Source organism: Plectropomus leopardus, chromosome 20 (genome assembly GCF_008729295.1).
Source record: "Plectropomus leopardus isolate mb chromosome 20, YSFRI_Pleo_2.0, whole genome shotgun sequence".
Lineage (NCBI taxonomy): Eukaryota > Metazoa > Chordata > Actinopteri > Perciformes > Serranidae > Plectropomus > Plectropomus leopardus.
In genome coordinates this window covers 10,129,613-10,151,577 of record NC_056482.1, presented here as the reverse complement: position 1 = coordinate 10,151,577, position 21,965 = coordinate 10,129,613, and the positions used below count along the sequence as shown (strand labels likewise).

At 40.2% G+C, this 21,965-nt stretch overlaps 2 protein-coding genes across 6 annotated transcripts in view; one reads left to right on the top strand and one right to left on the bottom strand.

Annotated features, from left to right (window-relative positions):
* Positions 1-5,841, top strand: part of nedd4l (NEDD4 like E3 ubiquitin protein ligase) — a 58,229-nt gene extending 52,388 nt beyond the window's left edge. For all 5 annotated transcript variants that reach the window (XM_042509807.1, XM_042509805.1, XM_042509804.1 and 2 more), the window contains 4 exons: positions 204-311; positions 1,933-2,029; positions 2,576-2,648; positions 3,969-5,841. In XM_042509807.1, the coding sequence (XP_042365741.1) occupies positions 204-311; positions 1,933-2,029; positions 2,576-2,648; positions 3,969-4,071 (381 nt within the window). In that variant the 3' untranslated portion in view covers positions 4,072-5,841. The remainder of the gene's footprint in view (positions 1-203; positions 312-1,932; positions 2,030-2,575; positions 2,649-3,968) is intronic.
* A 5,794-nt stretch (positions 5,842-11,635) lies between these two features.
* Positions 11,636-20,649, bottom strand: alpk2 (alpha-kinase 2). Its single transcript, XM_042509039.1, has 11 exons — positions 20,580-20,649; positions 19,786-20,503; positions 16,763-18,251; positions 16,514-16,661; positions 14,746-14,873; positions 14,595-14,639; positions 14,200-14,498; positions 13,563-13,651; positions 13,229-13,446; positions 13,079-13,127; positions 11,636-12,991 (listed from the first exon to the last, which is right to left on the bottom strand). The coding sequence occupies exons 1-11, from the start codon at positions 20,594-20,596 to the stop codon at positions 12,784-12,786; spliced, it is 3,408 nt and encodes a 1,135-aa protein (XP_042364973.1). The 5' UTR covers positions 20,597-20,649; the 3' UTR covers positions 11,636-12,783.
* Positions 20,650-21,965: the final 1,316 nt, after the last annotated feature.

The window sequence follows — 21,965 nt, the reverse complement described above, 5'->3', positions numbered from 1 at the left end:
TAGTTTGTTGTATACTTTTCTTTTTATCATTTCTGTTTGGCTGATAAACTAAACAGTAATTCTTTAATAAATCACTTCTCTTCTCCAATTATTGCATTTATGTACAGTACAGTACATTTAATGCTACGTGACATTAAGTATTTTAACTTAGTGGCAATGGTTGTAAGTGTTTTCTCTCTCCCTCGCCCTCTGTCTCTGTGTAGCTGCTCATGTGCGGTCTAGGTGACGTCGACGTCAACGACTGGAGACAACACACTGTTTACAAGAACGGCTACTGTCCCAACCACCCTGTTATACAGTGGTTCTGGAAGGTACGTCTGTGAATCATTCACACAGAAATATTCTGTGTAAACCAGGGATTTTTAACTACATTGTTCAGTGGGCCACATTTTCATGAAGCCAAGGGCCCAGGGGGCCACGGGGTTCAAGTGTAGCCGATACGTATCTGTGCCAAGACTTCCTGAGCTATAATCTTGTTATTTATGTATACTTGGCACAACACACTGACGCATTTTCATTGTTTATGTCCCTACATTGCAATTTACACTTACATTTTTATAATTTTTATCTAGAACTTCTCTTGGCTTCTCCTGTCACTGAAAAGTTTCACTGAATTTTTGTTACGTGACTGTTGGTCTCAGCCAAGTCATTCATGGCTTCTCAGTTGCATATAGGAGTACTGAATTTAATTTATTTTATTTTATTTTTTTACAGACACTGGTTATTGCTAATGGTATATTTTTTGTTAAATTTTAAATAAGACATATATAATAAAGTGATTTTGTTTAAATATTACTTTTTTAAGCCTGGATTTTCCATTTACTCATTGGAAAATGATTTTTTTTAAAGTTTTGGGCTATGATAAATGGTATTCTTTTGGCTTTTTTTTTTAAAGAAAATGTAAGAGAAGAAAAAACTCTGATGAAGAGCATGGCACTTGAAACATCACCTCTGTGGTAATTTGATTAAATATTTATTGGAGCAAAGTCTTATGTCAGACTTTGGTTATTCTTCTCTTGTATTACGTCTTGTCTAGCATCTAGTTCTTTGTTTTCTGGTTATGTGTGCTTTTGTGAATTTGAAAAAAAAAAGAAAATGTGCCTTTCAAATTCATTGGCAGGTTGTGGAGTTAGGAGGCAATTAGACCAAGTATACAGGAGCGCTCTGCTGGTTTAGAGGATTTATTGTAGCGGTGTTTGTTAGTCGCTTGACTTTTTCTCTTCAGGTTTTAAATCGTATTTGTTTTAAACATAACTGATAGGTGGGCCACAGTTGGCCCACAGGCTGCTGGCTGAATAGGCCTGGTGTTACCTGTCAGCCACATGTTGCCACGTATGAGTGACAGAAACTGGATATTTGATTACAAAAGTTGGTTGCGGTCATGTTTCCCTTCGGCGTCCGGCCTGCGACAGTCTACTGGCCTCGCTTTTGAAGATCAAAGTCTGTTTGGAAGAACAGGCTTGTTTGCACTGATGAAAGAGCCTAAAGTAGTAGCTGCCCTGGTTATCATCTGTCTTGACTTGAGCCTCAATACACACACACACAGTCACGCATGCAAACACACTCAGACAGCAAACAACACACACAAACCATAATGTGTGTGTGTGTGTATTGCACCCACACAGACATTAGTGTCATGTCATTTGATTAAGTGAACTGGCTCAAACAGCTTCTGGTGGAATTTGTACTTTTTTTTTTTCTCTGTCTGATTTAATGTTTTGCTTGCACACACATGCTAGAAAGTAAAACTGTCGATAAAAAATCTTGGCTGCTGTCAAAAATGTTTTATCTTTTTCTGTGTTGAAGTTGTAAAAATGAGAAAGTATCCAATAAATAACTTTACTGGGAGCTGATGATTGATGTTTGATAAACAAATTTTGCGAAAATGTTATAATTAATCATCACTGAGAGATTTTATCTTTCCTCTTTCAGGTCGTCCTGTTGATGGATGCTGAAAAGAGGATCCGACTCCTTCAGTTTGTCACAGGAACGTCTCGAGTGCCGATGAATGGTTTTGCAGAGCTTTATGGTAGGTTACCCTGCCAAATGTCATCAGGTTTCCTTTATTTCCTATGTGTATAGCAGCAGCCGTTCTTTAAAATCATATATTTTCTGTTTAACCTGCGAGGCCTAAGCTTTATGTAACAGTGGCACAAAAATAGTTTTCTTAGAAGAGATGAGTCAACAGCTGCAGTTCCAAGAATTGAATTACTATCATTGTACACATACAGATAAATAAATGTGTAAAACAGATAAGGAATGACCAGAAATGCAAGATACTATGACTGTGTAAATGTTCTTTATATATGATCCATGTACAGTATATATTTGTTTGATTCTAGCTTTTCTTCTTCTTTATTTAAAATTCTACATGAAGCTTTAAAAGATTAAATCACTACAAATGAAAAATATTATAAGTTGTTTATATAAAATGCAAAATTTCACAAAAGCTCTCTTTTGTCCTCTTTCTATAGCAATGATTGAATCTGTTGAAATTACTGAGAGCTTAGATGTGTGGTCTATAATTATCTCAGCCGTGTCATCATAGCTATTATCATTTTTTGTTATGTGCCAGGTTCTAATGGACCTCAGCTGTTCACCATCGAGCAGTGGGGAACACCAGATAAATTGCCAAGAGCTCATACATGGTATGTAATGACCACACACACACACACACACACACACACACACTTACTTAGTTACAGTGGTACATAAAGTACAGCTGATGTAATCTTGTAGCCCCTCAGCTATCGGTCTGATGGCGATTTAGCCTCTGATGGCGAGGACCAGCATATTAGGGGTTCATTTGTAGCCAGAAGGGCCAAGACATCCTCTTACACGCCCCGGTCATTTCACTAATCTCTTTAAAGGAATATCTGCATAAGCATGCTGATACATAAAATGATGGTTTGCAGATTGCATTTTGACCAATGCCCATCACTTTGTTTGCTCTCCACAAACTGTTCACCTGCCGCTCAAACTGACTGGTCAATACTACAGAACACTTGTGATACCAAAATTTTGTACTTTGCCTCCTCATTCTGAATACATAACTCAGTTATCTTTTTTTATGGAGATAACAGCTGATGTCAGCATCATTAGTTTTCAGGATTTTAGTTATAAACAAAGATTTGGACAAGTAAAAAACCTAGGAAGCACTATGTGAACAGTCAGGGGGTCGACAAAGTAAATGCCAATACCAAATTTATAGCAAACTATCCAATAATTGTTGAAACATTTTGCTTAAAACCACACATATAAACCTCATGAAGGCCCTTGAGAAAAGTCAGGGGATGACAACAATCATTGGGATACATCATTTGGGAACCATGAATGTTTGTACCTAATTTCATGCCAGTCCATCCAGTAGCTGAGGAGATATTTTAGTCTGGACTAAAGTGGATGCATCGACCGACAGGCCGACATAACTGTCACATGGCTACAAATACTTTTGTTTTTGCATTTTAAAACCAAATACCATGTAAAGTTTTTATAATTTGCCAATTAGAGCAAAACAAGCAATATATTTGACAGTGCTGTTCGCAGGAGGGCCAAACATATAATTGCAGACGCCTCACATCCATTACACTCAGAGTTTGAGCTGCTCCCGTCTGGCTGTCGATTTAGGGTCCCAAAAAACAGTCGTAACATTTATAGGAAGTCCTTTATTCCATATGCCGTTCAGGCAATGAACACACAATAATTGTGTTAAGGGAAAGTGCTATTTTGTAAGATGCGCTTTGATTATTTATTTATATTTATATAATGTATTGCTCCAACATGCCTGTTTGCACTATTTTCTCTTGTATATTGTGCATTTGTGTGTTTTTAATGTTTTTTTTTTTTCTTGTGTTTTCAGATTTTTTTTAAATTGTATTTGGCTTCTCTAAGACACAGCAAAGATACTATCTATCTATCTGTCTATCTATGCCTCTATCATCTATCAAATCAATTGTGTTTCTCCCCAGTTTCAACCGCTTGGATCTGCCCACTTACGACTCATTCGAGGATCTGAGAGAGAAACTCCTCATGGCCGTGGAGAACGCGCAGGGCTTCGAGGGGGTCGACTAAAAACTGCAGCCTCTGATTGCATCCAACCAACCAACAATAAAAAAAAATAAACAAACAAAACAAAAAGCCACAGGGATGTCAAACCAGCTGCTGTAGCAGTTCTGTGCGAGCATGTTGTACTGTAAAGCCTGACTGTAAGCCACCTCCACAGCGCAGGCGGTTTGAGATCGTACAGCGATTTGTCGAGCCAATATGCCTACGTCTTTAAATCTTTTCAGAGTGGGTAGGTCACTCCTTAAAGGTGCTGGGGGAAGAGCGGGAGAGTCGCACTGTTTGAATGCTGAAATCTATTATTCACAGGCATGAGCGATGAATGAGCTGGCCCCTGATCTGCCGTTTCTTTCCTCTCTACCCTTGTCCTGTGAAAATCTACAGTGCTGGAAAACACTAATGCATTTCAATAGCTCCTCTATGTACACTTATAGCACAGTATTCAAGCACCCTTCAGTGGAGGGGACTTAGCATGGCCTTAATTTGGCTCTTACATGCACTATTTCTCTAAGAAACTGCAAATGGCACTATGATCACAACTCTCTCAAATCCTTAGACCAACACCAGATTACCTTAGGAATGCTAGCCAATCACATTTCAGGAAAATCGGCCACACCCCTCCGTAGAGCCTTGTCTATATGTTGTGTGATCAGAAATCGCCGCTGCAGCCTTTTTGTAGAATAATTTCCTTTTTTTTATTTTTAGCCACTGGTAAGATTCAAGAACGGGGGACAACAGAATCCCCAAAGATGATTTTTTTTTTAATAGTTTTTGTCAACATGGGAATTTTTGTTTTTAAATCATTGGTATAAATCTCGCAGGAAAATACTCTCAACGTATTTGTACTGATAAACAATGTTGTTTACTATTTTGACAGTTCTATATGACATGTGTGAAGTGTTAATCTGGCTAGTCTGGGAAATAATTAATCCATATCATTTGTTATGGTGATAGCAAATGTGTTGAATAAACTGGTTTTTATTGTAGTGCTATGAAAGCAGCATGAAACTGTATCTTGTGTTTGCTTTGACTACATCGTAGTAATTTGGACGTGTAATCGGTCTCGCGGTCGAGAAGGGAAAACTTGGAGATCGTTTCTCTGAAACATTTGATTATATTAATATTCTCATGCCTGTTGCTGTTCATAATGCTGTAAATTGTTGGAAAAAACACATTTTAAGTTCTTTCATGATATATAAATATATGTATGACTTTAACAGAAGTATTACTGATCAACAACTCTAAAAATGAAGCTGTGTGCGTGCGCGGTTGTTTGAGAGAAAAGCTGTGATTGCCACTGAATATAAAGCAGCACGTTTCTTACGAAGAAAAACTTTTTTTTTTCTTTTTTATGTTTTTTTGTTCCTCTCTCCTTTTTCTAACACCATTGAACCTAAAGGGCACTTTATAGATCACTCTGAGGTCACGTCGCCTGTGTATGTCTTTTGTCATTAACTTGAATGTGATTCTTTTTTTTCCATTCGGAGCACTTACCCGGTGCAATATAAATAGTCTGTAAATCTGGGCTGCTGCTAAGGTAGAAAAAGTTGACAGAAGTGAAGCGGAGACTTCACATCCTTTTAGTATTTCCTTTCTTTTGTCTCTGCCTTTTTTTCCTCCCTTGTGTTTCCTCCCTCCTGTGATCCCATCACTCCCACTGACTCAGTAAAGATTAGTCCTTTTTTTAATGAATGACAGAAAAATATCACTTTTGTTAAAGATTCCACCACTCTCTGCAACTCTTTGTGGTTCATTTAACTTCAGTCAAATAAAAATGAAACTTCTCAGAGTGTGTTGTTTGAGTTGATGTGTTGGACTTAAAGTTTCCTCGTACTGAAACAGAAGATCCATAAAAATAAATGATGTGGATGAGAGTCGACTGTTGACAAGTTACTGTCAAACAGTCATGTATAAATGTAAAATTCACAATCCAAACATCTTAAATCAGACTCTTTGCTGACATTTAAACCTTCAACATTCAGAGCATTGATGTAGTGGCAAAAACTTTTTGCTATGTAAGGATGTGATGGAGTAATTGCAAAGTGACACTACCTCTAGTGGTGTAGTGGAGGGTTTACTCATGTATACTTTTTCTGGCTGCTTACAGTTTATCCACCTCTCAGCCAAAAAGCCATTGAAATATGTATGCGAGTATTCCCACTTCCCTCCTCGGTAACTTACTCATCTACCCAGAAGTACACCCACCGCAAAAACTACCACTACACCACTGACTACCTCTGTGTGTTGTAATCCGAGCTTTTCTGTTTTTTGTTCTGTAATTAGTCCAGCTTACTCCAGCTTAGTCCGCACTGGCTAGCTAATCAGAGCTGCTTTGCTGTTTGCTCATACCACAGTGGTGAAACATCGTTGTCGCATAAGCACGATGCTCTCCCTCCGCTCCCCCCTTATGTTAATACCAGCTCTGTCAGTACTTTTGTCATTGTTAGCACCATCTTGTAAATGAGGACGCATTGTTATAAACAAACTTTCCCAACAGTATAAAAAGATGTGCACAAGTAGCCCCACATCAAGTAGTACATCACGAAAACGCTGCTTCAAAAATTCCTGCAGGAGCTCTTCACAACTGAAACATATTTTCATATTGCTAAGGGATGTTTTGCTTCAATAAAAAGATGAAATCCTATATTTTATATAACACATTTTAATATGATACACTAAAAGGGGCTGTTCTGAGACTTCTTATACTTGCCAGTTCAATCATACTGAGCTGAACTGACCTTTTTTTTTTTTTTTTAGTAATTTCTGACTTACAATGTAAAGGAATACCAGAATTTTCCTTCCAAGTGTAACAGCTGCGTGGCAACGACACTTCATTTCATTCTTTTACTTGTGACGACATATTCCACTCACAGAGTTTAAAAAGGCCGTACTTCCACATGGACAGGTGCTGCTGCTGAGGGAGGCTGTTTTATTAAAGTCACCTGTCTGAGATATTAATGAGTCTTACATATCTCTCTATCTCACTTTTTTTGGTGTGTCCGTGTGCACGTGGTGTGGTGAAGGGACCTCAGTTCATTCACACAGGCAATCTACGAGTTATCAGCTCCAAGGACAAGCAAATAAAAGCCACCCTGCCTGTGCGGGGACATTTTATCAAGCCCCGCTATCCTCGATCTGGTCACAAACAAGCCAAGAGCCAACTCTTCTTTAGATCCACCTTTTAAAACATTCCACCTGCTCCAAAAACAATATCGCAAAGCGCAAATGAGAATAAATGTTAACATAACTTGATAGAATAAATCACAAGAAAGCACAAACACACTCTTCGGTTTCCTGTAAAAGATAAGAGAGGCTCGTACTCACAGGCCTCTGTTACGTCACAGTGCTGACCTTAATGAAACCCTGATGGGAAGGTAAAACTGCATATGGGACATAAAGTTCATGATTAAATTATGAAAATATTCAAATGATTAATGTTTTCAGCTTTAATGTGGTTCCACTGCTAAGTGTTACATGTGCAAACCTGTAATTTATTTTATTTTGAAGGAATACTTCAACCGAAAATTACCATTTTTTTAAAATCAGATACTCACCCTGCATCATGGTGAGTTCGTGAAGAAACAATTGTTCCTCCTTTTCTTCCTGCATGTCTCCATGCAAAATGAAGAATCCAAAAATGAAGAAAATTCTTAATGAATTGAAGTCATGGTTGGACACGTTTAACAACTGTAAAAATATAACAAAATAAAACAAAACATCCATTTACAAACTCTCACACAACTCCTGCAGAATAAATCAAAGTCTCATTTATCCAGTCGTATGCTCAGTGTCCTACTTCCCGTACATATGCATTTTTGCTAAAAAGCCTTAATATTGCAGTAACACTACTTGTCTGTGCTTGACTGTTTATGCAAGTGTTTAAGCAAAAATGCATGCATTTGGGAAGTTCTGAGCTTACGACTGGATAAAATAGATGCATTTTCTCCATTTTTAGATTCTCTGTTCACTGAGGAGACATGCAAGAAAAACAGTGTTTTCTTCACAAATTAAACATAACACAGGGTGAGTAATTGATGAACGATCATTTTGTGGGTAAGATAGTCCTTTAAAGGCTATTAATTCAAAACATCCCTAAAAGGAAACTTGCCCATATTATTACTTTATTATTTCAGGATAGCTTTGGCTTAGATTTCAAAGTACAAAGAGTTGCTACATTCTTATATTTAAACATAAAATGCTGTCCTGAAATACAAATTGCAATTGCTTGCTCAGTCCGCAGAATGCAGCCAACTTATAAAAGCAAGTTTTTATATCAGAGTTTTCAAATCAATGATCAGTGCAACATCTGTTTGCAAGTATTTCTCTTGACTTTAACAGCATCAGTTGTGGAGTACCATTGCCTTCACTACCATCAAAATGTTGCTGGGTAGTCTTTCCGTTGCATGTGGTGTTCTTGTGTAAAATCTGACTAAAAACTGTCGGTCTATAGCTAATTTATATGTTGCTAATCAAACAGTGACATTTTTCAAATCAGCTATACTCCCCCACAATTTTTCCATACACCCACAAACAACTCCAGAAGTATAAGTACGCCTAATTTAATATTATGGTATAGAAGGTGAAAACTGAGCAGTGTGACACTAAAAGACCTCCAGTTAAAGGGATGTTATTTCATAATCTGGCCTGGGTGTCAGGTTTTATTATGAAACTAATCCTTGGGGACATCTCACTATGCATAGTGTATCCATTAACTATTTTCTACCCATTAACTATTAACTACTAAGAATCTGGACATTCACTTGCTGAAGCACTGTAGTCAATGAAGAACAAAATAAATCTGTTGTCCTTATTTGCTCTCAGATAAATAGGCTACAGTTAGGATTTAATTTATGGAATAATCACATGACAAAGTTGCAAGTGTGTTTAGTACAATCTTTGACTTCATGAGTGTCTAATTTGACTCCAAAGTCTGGAGAAACTTTTTGGGCCCTCCAGACTCCATATCATGTCAGATGGATTTTCCCAGTTCGTTCTGTCAGGAATCATCATGTTAAATCTTACACTCAGCTCACAGTGACTTTTACTGAAACCTTGCTATGTTGCTTCACCGGGGCAGTTTTTTGGTCTCCCCCTCCTCCACCCCTCACCCTCTACCTCTGGTCAGGGTCGATCAATACTTCCCCTGTAGCTTATCACTAATGTGGAACTGGCTGTTTGTCCAAACTCTGCTCTGTCTACATAAAGACTTGGAACGGGACGCCATCAAACCCAAATGCGCCACATATCACCTCATGAACCTGCAGACACCAAACTGGACTTTTAACTGCCTGGAAAGACTCGGAGGACACAAAGATTCGCCGGTGTGAGAGGAAAGGAGCAGAGAGGAGAGAATAGCTGGATCAGGAGCAGGAGGATGATGGCTGGGTATGAATAAATGAATTCTGGAAAGAGGATCCACTTTAGAAACTTGAGGTGAGTTGGTTGAGGTCCTTGAATGGATCTGATTCCTTTAATCATGTTTTTATCTCACAGTTTTGTTAGTAAAGTTGATAGCTGACGTGTCATTTCCAATTCAGAAGTATAATGTCATATGGTATAAAGCAGAAGAAGATGTGTTGAACCTATTGTGACATACATACAGAAGCAGCTCTATTTTTCCAACTACATTTTAGACAAAAAAAGAAGCAAAAAAATTTATGTGAAAGAAATGGGGATCACACAGGTGCCGTTTTACTCTGTTACACAGACACACACACACACACACACACACACACACACACACACACACACACACACACACACACACTTTTCAAATGCACACAGGTGCAGCCATCCCCAACATTCAGCAAAAAAGACATGGACTTTGGACACTTTGGATAAACTTTGAGTATTTACTCAGCATCATTTTCACCATTTTCTATGGTTTTCTGTGTTTTTTACGCATTTTTTTTTTTAGCTTATTGATGGATATATATATAGTAAATGTTACATGGATAATCATAATCATAAGTTTACTGTGATTTTATTTATGCCCTTTACCACTATCTTTGTTCCTCCCTAACTTTCGTTCTTGCCATCTGTCTTCATTTATTTCATGCCACCAAACTTCTTATTTTTTCTTTATTTCACCAGGTCCACCATCCACCAATTTGCATTAACAGCCTGTCTGCCTGCAGTGTCTCCAGTAAACGTTGTCCTCCAGAGCTGTGGAGTGTGACAATGGTGTTTGTGTCCTGTGTATCAAACGCCATTATCACACTAAATAGCTACAGTGTGAAAAGGACCTCATTACCCCATATCTTCATTTTCTTTTTCTAGACGTGTAAGTTTCCTCATTCATGCTGTAAATCCTAAAAATGTGTTGAGCACATGACACCATGCAGCAGGGGCAGAGATGAAAATAGATAAAGTGTGTTGATACATTGTACATGGTCTTGGGCCTCTGAGTGTGACCCACTTACTTTCGTATTTGAGGTGCTAATTTGCTGCTGGAGACCTTCTCCTGTTGGTATAAATAAAAATAGACGGCCCATTTGTTTTCATGCTGCCGCCAATTCCTGTGTTGACATCTTTTTAACTTTTTCCCAAAATGTAATCAGGTCATCTTATATAAATAGTTGTAGCACTATATTTTATGATGTAAATAAAGTGTTTTTTTTGTTTGTTGCTGTAGTGGGAACTTTCACACATTTCTAAGAAGAGAATATAATGTTATATTATATATTTTATAAATGTCTTCAAATCCAGCCCCATGTACAAAGACAAGTGGACAGAGAGAGTCAGAATCACAATGCAACAGCCTTCATACCTAAAAACTGTAGGTCAGAGGTCCCATTACAGGAAATGTGTTGATTTAAAGGGACAGTTCACTACCAAATCAAAAATACACATTTTTCCTCTTACCTGTGGTGGTATTTATCAAATTTAGATTGTTGTGGTGTGAGTTGCCGAGTGTTGAAGTTATCAGCTGTAGAGATGTCTGCTTCCTCTCCAGTATAATGGAATTAGATGGCACTCAGCTTGTGGTGCTCAAAGTGCCTAAAAAACACATCTGAAAAAATCAAAAGTAATGTCTCTTTCCAGAAATCACGATCCAGTTACTAAAGACAATTTCATACACTTTCATATAGGAACTATTTTTTTTTTCTTTCTACTGAGTTACACGTGCACAAAAGAAAGCGTGCATCTACCAATAGACAAGAGGCTCGTATTCATAACAGGTTGAGATGTGAATTATAGTGTTCAGCTGAGCTAGCTCAGTTGTGCTAGGTGAGCTAGCTGTAGATGCACGCTTCCTTCAACGTTTTGATCCGGTTTGCAGATGTAGTTCCACAAAAAGGAAATAGTTCTGTAGATTATCTTGAGTAACTGGGTCATGATATCTGGACAGAGACATGGATTTTTTTTTGACACTTTAAACACCACGAGCCGAGTGCCATCTAGCTCCATTATATTGGAGACTGGAGAGAAAGCAGGCATATCTAAGGCCGATATCTCCATCACTCAGCAACTCACACCAAAACAATCTAGACTGATTTAGCACACTACAGGTCAAGGGGGAAAATAAGTATTTTTGAGTCGTCCCTTTGACTTCATAAGAAACCACAAAACATTGTCAACCAGCAACATCTCTTTAATAGCAAAGATCTACTGTGTGCTCACACACTGGCCCCAACCCTCAACCTGAGGGCCAAAGGTCAGGGATTTAAAAAGCAACAGTGAGAACAGGATAGAAAAGCTTATTATATGAAGACCGTTTGAGAGTGCCATTGAACAGCTGGGATGTTATTGAGATTATATGGAAGTAAGTAAGGCCCTTGATGTCGTGTTTGGATTTAGTTTTACATGACTCTCACTTAGATTAAGCCAGACCAGCACAGTAAAGATCCTTGAAATGATGCCAGACATTTAAAATCAGTTTAACAAGAATGCACCAGATAAGAAAATCAATAAATCTTCACATTTTTCAGTGCATACATTCAAAAGTATACTTTACATGAGCTTTATGTGTACAAAATGTCTTTGTGTTGTTTCCAGAATAACGTATGAGCTCATTCTGAATCCGTAGCTTTTACTAAATGAATAAATACTGTAATTATGTGACATTAATGTGAATATCATCAAACACCTTTGTCACTCCGCAAACCAAACACACAAAACCGACCCACTCATACGGAACCCAAAATGTCCTCTATACCGTGTGTATTTCATCATACAGCCTACTTAAAAAACATTTTCTCTAATCAATTAATTAACAAGTTCATTAATTTAATGAACTCATAGTTTGAAAACATCACAGAAGTAAAAAAAAAAAAAAAACAAGAAAAGAAAATCTGCATTGATCTGTAAAGAAAATCGTCACACCTTACCAACAAAGCATCCTCTAAGACATCACAGTTCAACACTATCAACACCATCATTTTCAAGTGTTTGTTAAAATTTGTCACAGTTTTCCCAAAACTCGTGACATAAAGTGTCCTCAGAAAAATCACTCGTACAGAAACTTTTAAATAAAGTATCACTCTCAAATGTTCAACATGAGATGAAGCAAAAACTCTTATGAAACAACAGTCGCTCGCTTCATAGTCAAACACATCTGTCTCCTCCATCATCTGACCCTCTGCAGCCCAAAAGTTTGGACACATCTCTAATTCATCTTTGACAACTCTTTATGACAAAGTCCAAAAACAAAATGAAGCAAATTACCTAAAACCAGTTCATTAATGACGAACCCCCCCGTAGTCCGAGATTCTCTTCTTATTATGACTTGCCCTTCACTGTTGGACCAAATGTTTTCTTCTTGGGTGCAGCAGAGGGTTGGGGTTTGGCTTTTGGAGCAGATGGAGGCTTTTTAGGTTTGGGCTGCAGGGATTTGAGGCCCAGTATCTCACAGTATTTGTTGCACTGGTGCAAAGCTTTGAACTGGTCAATGAAGGAGGTGGAACAGTTTCCTTTGAAGCCTTTATATCTAAAAAGACATAAATATTAATATATCGATTTTCATGTATTAACAATTTGTTTCTATTATTGGTGTCAAAAAAGACAAAAAACTCACCCCTTCTTACAGGTGGCGATCCCCACATCAGTGAGCCTCATTCCCACTCCTGAAAACAACAAAAATCAGATCGATATCAGTTCTCTAAATTTAATAATTTGCAGATAAAACTTTCTGAACTCATTTCAAAATTTTCTCTTTTTTTCCAACCTTGCATGTCAGTAACCAGCAGGTTGCCCTCCGTCTTATGATAGACCCAGTGCTGGAAAGCACAACATTTCTGCCCCGCCTCCGAGTCACGTCTCATGAGGTTGATCTCTTTGCCGTCCTTGACCGAATACTTGACAAAGTCACCGATCAGCTCCTCCTCCAGTGTGGCGTATGGGATGTCATTTGACGGACGGTGAACCAGGTAGATGGGAATAATCCTGAAGGACGAATGAAGAAAAAAATCGAGTTACAAGTATTTTACGTTATTCTGAAATGAAAGCAGAGTTATTGTTTGTTGTGCATTAAGTTTGCAGCTTGTCATTGTGTCACTCACTCTGGGATCTCTCCGAAGGATTCAATAGACTGAGCGACAGTGGTGTACGCCTTGATGTACTCTCTTGCTGTGTTCTGGACCTGGCACTCCTACAAAACAAAAAGTCACGTATATAGACATGTATAGCTGCAGCCACAATCTGTTTGAGACAAACCCACAAACGCATCGGTCATTTGTAACCATGATGCAACGCAGTGTTGTGAGGCCAAACATTGCCATAATCCACGTTATAATTCCAGTTTATCCCAATTTAGCATTTTCTTCCGGACTTCCCCTTCAGACCAAGGAGTAAACAGGGCTGATGGTTGGCAAGTGATGTGGTTAGTGGTCACCAACTGGTGCTTATGGCAAAAAGAGTTATTAGCCTCCAGGTTTACCTCCAGGATATGCGACGCACTGAATATGCCAAGTAATGTTTCTGTTCTGCCAGCCAGTTCCTGCTCAGCCTATAGACTTTACATTGAGGTGATGTTGAAATGTTGGGGTGAAGATATTGTAATTATGTCATAATTAATTATTTTTATAATTATATTGACTGATTAATTTGTGCTTGGTTCCCAAAGAGGACTTTTACAAACACAATGCAATTACACTTTTAGCAATGAAGGTCTGTTGGAGAGTCCTTTGACGTTCTTACCTCTACAGCCAATGTAAAGTTCTTCTGAACGAGCTCGTCATTGTTCTTGGTCCCGTAGCTGATAGCATTGTGTACTTTGAGCACACACGAGTGTCCAGGTACAGACAGAGGTATCTGACCCGCCTGCATCTTGGTCCGGAAAGCCCGCCGGTGCATCCCCTCCCCAAAGTGGACCTTTTCAGTGATGATGCTGACAGGTTGGTTCTCTCCAAAGTATTGGTCTGTTAGGAAATCCTCTTTGAATATCAGACGGGAACAGTTGACATCCTCTTCTTCACTCGCAACATCCACAGGGGCAGCTAGAAAGACAATTTGTCATCTGTTATGTGGCAAAATCCTTGAAAGCTTTAAAGCTCAGGAAGTCATAAATTTTTCTAAGATCGATTGCAACTCACATGGGACAATCTTTGGGGATGGAGGGATGACAATCTCACTGAGCACTGTAAGATGGTCAAAAAGAAGAAAAATATTTGATACACATTTTTTAACGACATTTGTGTTTTAGATGTTATAGTTTACATACAGTATGTTTGTTGTTTTTTTTACCTTCATATGTGAGCAGGTAGTCCTGGGTGACTGATCCATGTGAACTGGTGAGCTGGCACTGGTATTTGCCCAAGTCTTTGTGAGAAGCGTTGGAGATGGTCAGCGACACTCTGCTCTCGTCCCCTGCACTATAGAGAAAGGTACAGTGTCAGAACATGCACCAGTCAAAGCCTCTGATCTTTACACAGCAACCCTAATCTAGTTTATACATTATGCCAATCCAGGATGATTTCTTTGCCAAAAATATGAACTGTGTTTGCTGATATCTAACTGCTTTAGTTGCTCCTCTTGGAGAATGTTCCCACTGACCAGAGTCTTATGTAAGTGAAGGTAGTCATAGATGTCAAAGTTACATATTTTTTTATCATAATGTTTTTCTACATCTGCTCTGTCCATACTTTTGGTGCACAAGCATAATGCCAAAAGCCACCTCCTGCATCCAACCAGACAGAGGTATCCAGGAGTGTAAACAGCTGACACAGAAGGATACCTTAAACATCATAAGTATACACAGATGTCACTGAGAGAGCCACACCATATGATGGGGCTGCTACCAAGTATGATCTCCTTGAAAAATGAAGGCTAAATTTACAGCAAAACGAAGTACGTCAACTGTTGCACAACCAAAACAGGAAGAGGATAGCAATTTCTCATTTTCCCATCAGTAGCAATTGCCATCAAAGAGTATCAATGCAAAACAAAGTAGAGACGGCAGACAGTGGAACAACCAAAGTAACTGTGGAAAACAAAATGCAGTGTGTCAAGTGTTTCTGTTAGTGAGAGGAAAACAGAAAGCAATTTGGTTAGTAGTTATCCTTGAGACGGCAGTGCCGACAATAACACACACATTAGAGATGGATTGGTGGGAGATTGGTGGGGGACGGAAAGTTAAAAAGTTATCTTTTTCCAATATAAAGAAAGTCAAATTTATCCCTGCCGTCAAAGAACTGCATAAAAAACTTTCCACCCAGTTTTCTGATGCCTAATGTTAAATTCTGCTGCCTGTATGACTGCCTGGAGTTAGCAAGCAACACTGTTGGCATGACACTGGATGAAATATGATCTTCCCCGATCTCCTCTTGAGGTCATATTGTGCTTTGTTTTAATTTTCTATTCTTCATTCATGCTCAGCATTTCCTGTTTTGTTTTGAAACTCACATCTCATCCCATTTTAAATCACTTCACTTCCTGCCCTTGTGTTTTTCGGCCAGTTTTGATTGCCTGCCCCGCCCTGATTAGTTTCACCTGTCCCTCACTATTCCTGGTTTGGTTTGGAGTCCTGCTACCTGCTTTCCTGTACCTGTCTGCTGTCACCTGCCTGATTTTGGGACTGTACACATTTTTTATATAAATCTTTGAATTCATCCAGCTGCCTCACTTGTTCTCTGAATTTGGGTCAAAGCCTGCTACCTGCTCCCCAAAATCGTGACTGGAGGTAACTTAGTAGCACAAGTGCATCCTTGACCTATTGAACAACTTTAAAGGCAGTTTATATAGCGAATACGGTGGTGTCAATAAAAGACTTTAGTCCATATGTAAGGGACTGTGTGGGAACTTGAGATGGTAGGAAACAGCTGCTGTAGCATGATTTAGATTAAAGGAGTATAACGTCACAAAGTTAATCTAATTATGATGGCCTATTTGGTAAATCACTGGTACATAGAAGATACTGGTTGGTGTTTTGTGGTGTATTGAGTTATAGAGGTTCTACAAAGATGAGGGTTAAGTTTAGGAAAATATAAAAATCATGTAAAATAAATCTAAATACCTTCTCTTGATCTCAGACAGGACAGTGCCCCCTCTGCTCCAGGTGACGGTGTGGTGGGAGAAGACGGCCGAAAACTGACACCACAAACACAGACTCTGGGGATCCCCGCTCACTGACACTGCCTGGATAGGCTGCACCACCTTGGGCTCTGCAGACATCGTCACATGCTTTTACAAAGAGGTACTGCAATCATTTTATTTTGTGTCATAGAGTGCTTAGCAGAGAAATTGTTCAATGTATATTTCTTACCTTCTTTAGGAAGGATTTTCTGTTTGACCACTTCACTGTATGGCTTCTTACGCATTGCCCCGGCATCTACTTTTGGTTCTTCCCCCTTTGCCTGGATAGGAACATCTGGCTTCGGTAGTTTAGACTCCAAAACACTGACAATCTTCCCGAACTTGTCCCCTGACAGGCGACGTCTTTTGATAATATCATCTTTCAAAGGACTGGTGATGTTTTTTGCCTGTTGGTCTTTAGGATCTGCATGATGTGGAGGTTGTTCTCCTTGCGAAACTTTAGTTTGTGTTTGCTGAGACTTTTTCTCATCTGACTGATTATTGTCCCTTTGAGGTTTCCCAGCTTTCGCTCCCAGTTTGGCCTCAAACATATCAATCCTTCCTCTTGCAGTCTTTGGTTTTGCTCCATTCTCCACTTCAACCAGTGGTTCAGCTACACTTTTCACTCCTGTTGCAGTTGAAGTATGTTTCTTTTTCTTCTTGCCGTGTGGCTTGTTTGATGCCTTCTCAGTTACCACTCCAGTCTCAATCACTAATTTAGCCTCCTTGTCCTCAACAGGAGTGTTCTTACTGCTGTGATTTTCCTCGATAAGAGGGTGAGTCTCTTGCTGTTTGCAGACCTGCTGGGCTGAAACATGGGGAGATACATTCTCCTGTTTCTTGGAAACTTGTGCACCATGATGATGACCAGCAGATTTGTCCTTTTTGGCACGTGCTTTACTCTCTGAGCTGGATTTGTGGGTTTTGTGCGGCATCTTTTCAGCTGTTTTCTGATTCAACTCAGTTATAGCAGCTATAGCGATGGGTTTTGCAATCCTGGATACAAAGGGGTCATTTGATTCTAAAGTGATGACTGCAACACGGTTCTCCTCCGAGATGATGAAATGATCAGCAGGAAAATCAACCAAGTTTGATAGTTCTCTGCTGAGGTCATGAATGTCCTCAGTTATTGTTTTTCTTGCGGCGACTAAGTCCAGTTGTTTCTCTGGTAAAGATCTCTCAGCAGAGTTTAATGTATTTTCCTTTTTATGAATTGACTCATGACCTTCCAGAGATGTTTTGTCTGTAATCCCATCCGAGGTAGGCCAAAGAGTGCACTGTTGACTACAAGTGTTGCCACTGAGAGACTTCTTGGCACAAGTTTGCTCTCCTTCCAAACGGCAGCCTCCCTGGCCGACAAGGCAGGAGCCGATACTGAGAGGAGCTAAGGGCGTAATAAACTTAGGACTCCCCCACCGTGGCTCCACCTGACATGCTCCGTCAAGGTCTGGTAAAGTGTCAGACGACACGTGCGTGAGGCCAGGTTGTGTGGGCACACCTGGCACGTGTGAGTTTGTCAGATGGTGTGCGGCGAGGAAATCAAGATCTGTTAAAGGTTCGGCTCCTTTACGATCAACCTCAGCTGGCCCAGGGCTGCTTTTGGCTTCCTGCTCCGCAACCGAGCTCGGGTGGGGGACACCGTGTTCATCTGTCACTTCACACTCTTTATTTCCAAAGGGCTGAGAATAAAAATAGACAAATAATAATACAAATGTTAGGCAATTTTATTGTATTCTTTAGTATAAGACTGTCAGACTCCACTGACACTATAATGTGGTGTAAAATAAATCTGTTTAAGTGCTGGCATCAATATGACTAAATTATTTTAAAGGCATATTCTGCGGAAAACTTGCCATAACATTCAGATGCAATAAATACATACCTTTCTATAAAGCCACAGAGCAGACGTCTATAAAACACCATGCTTATATATCTTATCCCAGAGTCCATATGTCCTGCATGCGACTGAACCCTACACTTTTTCTGTTAAAGACCGGAGCTCCAGCTATGCCTTGCGCACCTAAGCCAATCACAAGCAGTCTCCTAGGCCTATGGACCTGTTGGTGTCCTGATCCTGGGTTTTTAAAGGAGATGCAAAGGGAATGGGTGTGTTAAAGGGTGCTCACATAAAGAGAGCAAGAGAGAGAGAGAGTCAGGGAGGGTCATGTTTCAGTCCTCAGCTGTGCTCTCCTCTCACCCCTCCACCCTGACACGCCACAGATGCATGCTATTATCATTGAACTCTCAGCTATTCTTAGTTGCCATTTCTGTCCATCCGAAGTTCTCCTCTCATGCACTCCACGTTTCCTTCAGCACACACAGCTGTCAGTCTTTGAGATGGGAGCCAAAGGACTTATCCAATAATACAGAATCAAGCCCAGGGGTGAGAGTCCTTCATGGGTGCAAAATGAGTGGCTCCGATCCAAAGCAAGGCGACAATACTCGTGAGTCTCATACAAAGATTTCACTCTCCAGGCTATGAATACTGTAGGACAACAGCGACAAGGGCAGGAGAGGGAATGTCTCTTAACGTTCTGGCCCTGCTACCAAAGCGCATGACTGATTTATGTGTTGGCCAGCATGTGAAGGTGATCGCTGTTGTTCTCTCCACTATGAACGGGGAATCTTTCCACTGCTGTCTATCTGTCACATACTTCAGAGAAAGTGTTGTGTGTTTGAGTGTTTACGTGGACATGTTTGTGTCCGTCTGTGTAGGACCAAGATGCGCAACAACAAACATCCCATCCCCAAGGTTAACCCTTTGAAACCTGAGCAAATTATCTGAATTTCTTTCAAAAAGCATTGAAAGAAGGCAATGAGTAACTTAACAAGAAATGATCCAAAACATTACAAAAAAGTAAAAAGAAAATAAAAAATAGTAAAAAAAAATTAATAAAAGTTACAAGAACATTACCTGAAAATTAGTAATAAAAGAAAAGTTTTAAAAAAAACAATAGAAAGGAAATGACTTGAAAAAACTTTTTTAGACATTTTTCCCTGTTTTTGTAATTCCATAATGTTTTTTTCTGTCTCTCTTTTCAAAAACTAGTTTTCATTTCTTTGCCATTTTATATTTTCTTCATTTTATCAATTTCTTGCTAAATTGATTTCAATCCAAGTTTCAGAGGGTTAATATGCACTCATATTTCATGCTTTTCTACAACACTTTTCATTACATTAATAGCTGTCAGTCTCTATAGTGAGTCATCTTACCTCCACAATCATGAGCTCTGCAGGTGTATTTTGTTCCTCCAAATCTGTATCCTCTGTTATATTCAGTATGATTGGATCTCCTTCACTGCTAATGAAAATGTCCGATTTGACAAATCTACCAAAGCAAGAAAGGTCAAGTTTGGGAGAAGTAGATTCAGGGATCACATCCACACTCCAGGAGGGAGCCACCATGACACCAGATGACCCCATGGATGAGTGCTGGTGTATGGGACATGGAGAGCGCTCAGCCCGGCTGCTCTGGATTTCTTGCGGCTCCTTTTCTTCCTGTGTTATAGCTGTTGAATCACACAGAGATTCAGCACACAGGGCGCCCTCTCTGCCTGCAGCTTCGAGGCACAAAGACAGACAACTCTGCCCAGAGAGGACGGAGCTCTCTGAGATATTTTGCGCCTCTAGAGGTTGATCTTGGACACCCATGGGTAGCTGCGGTTGTTCCTGCTCTGCTGGCTTTTGACCCTCTCCCTCTTTAGACGTCTGTGTTTCTGTATTGACCTCTGCGAGTGCCTGTGTCAGAGCATCTATCTCGGCCCCGATCTCTGTGAAAACAGCTGTGAAGTCTTCTGGTGGAGCCGCGATGATCCCGGTCCACTCTGAGAGTGCACTTGCCCAGCTGTCCACTGATGACCACCTCTCAACCGGTGGCCCCCAACTTCTGGTGTCATCGCTGGACCAGCCAATCCCCTCACTACCTTCAGAGCTGTAACCAGACACAAGAGACAAGTCACCGGTGACTTGCATCACAGAATGTCCCGTCAAGTCTTCGGCATCCTCACCTGCCAGATACTGGCATGCGTCCACCCACAGCTCGACAGGACTGTTGCTTCTCTGTGTAAGGGGGGTTGAATCAGCGACCTCTGCTTTCTCTCGCCTCCCATCATTTACCAATATCCAGCCCGCTTCACAGGCATCCACGGCAGGTGGCCTTGCACGTTGGCCTGCGGCTGACTCACAGTCCGCTATAGCGCGTTCCTCAACAGAGCTGTAAGGACATTGTGTTGCCACTTTGTCTGAATCACACATCAGGACATGTGTATTGCAGTCATGGATTTTTCCCCCTGTTTGTGATAATGGCTGGTATTTAGGACATTGAGCCTCTTGGGGATCTGCGTTAGACCTCAGGATGAAGTCCTGCGTGTCACTTTCAAAGATATAAAGGTCTGGCACAGGTGCCATTGCTGTATCACTCTCTAAACTATCCGACTGATGTGATAACGACCTTAATAGAGACATGGCTCGACTGTGTTCAGAGCTGGAGAGAGGCTCAGTGACACACGGCTCCATCGAACCCTGAGAAGCTGATGACATCAACCCAAAAGGTTGAGGTGTACTATTTTCTTGTGGTTCTTGTTTAACGTGAAACTCTGAAAAAGATTCAGATAGAGGTGAAATAAGGTCATGAGAGAAGTGAGGTAAAAGAGGTAATGCAGGTTCTGAAGAACCAAAATAGCTACAAACCCTGAAATCATCATCCACTGGTGAGAGCTCGGAGCAAAGTGTCAAACATTCTGACACATTATAGCTGAGCGATGACGGCTTTAAACTGTCTGAGTCTGTGCTTTTCTCCTGAGAGAGGCTTTTGGAAACATTTGAAAAAGACTCGGTGGATTTGTCTTTGGGGTCTGAGAGATCTGACACAACGCTTGCTCCTGTCTCATTTGTAGACAGCTTGTTTTCTGTGTGCAAAAAAGAAAGAGGGTCTAAATCCTCAGTTTGGCTGTGTGTGAGAGCTGGTGGTGACTGTGTTTGGTCATCTGAGCAAAGAAGTGACGGATCCATCGGGTCTTGTGGCTGTGCTGCTCGAGTAGATTGTCAGCAGCAAGACTCCAGCTGTCAAACAGCAACTTTGGGCCAAGTTTTGCGATGGATGGCATAAAGTTCTGCACACAGATTGTTTGTACCCGGCTTTTCTGGTCTCATTTCCTCCCCCGGGTCAAACTGTATCCTTAGATCCTTTGACTCAGTGCCTGCAAAGTGAAGTCAGACAGTCAGATAATCTCAGGTTCATGTGTGTATTTTCCTCCCTGATCTGAAGTATTTGAAGTGAGGGCCACTATCTCCCTCTGGCTCTTTATCTTAGTTGCAGGAGATGCCCCTTTAACTGGCATGTTGCATCTATTTTAGAGGCTTTTACAGGACACTTGACATACCTTATCAACAGG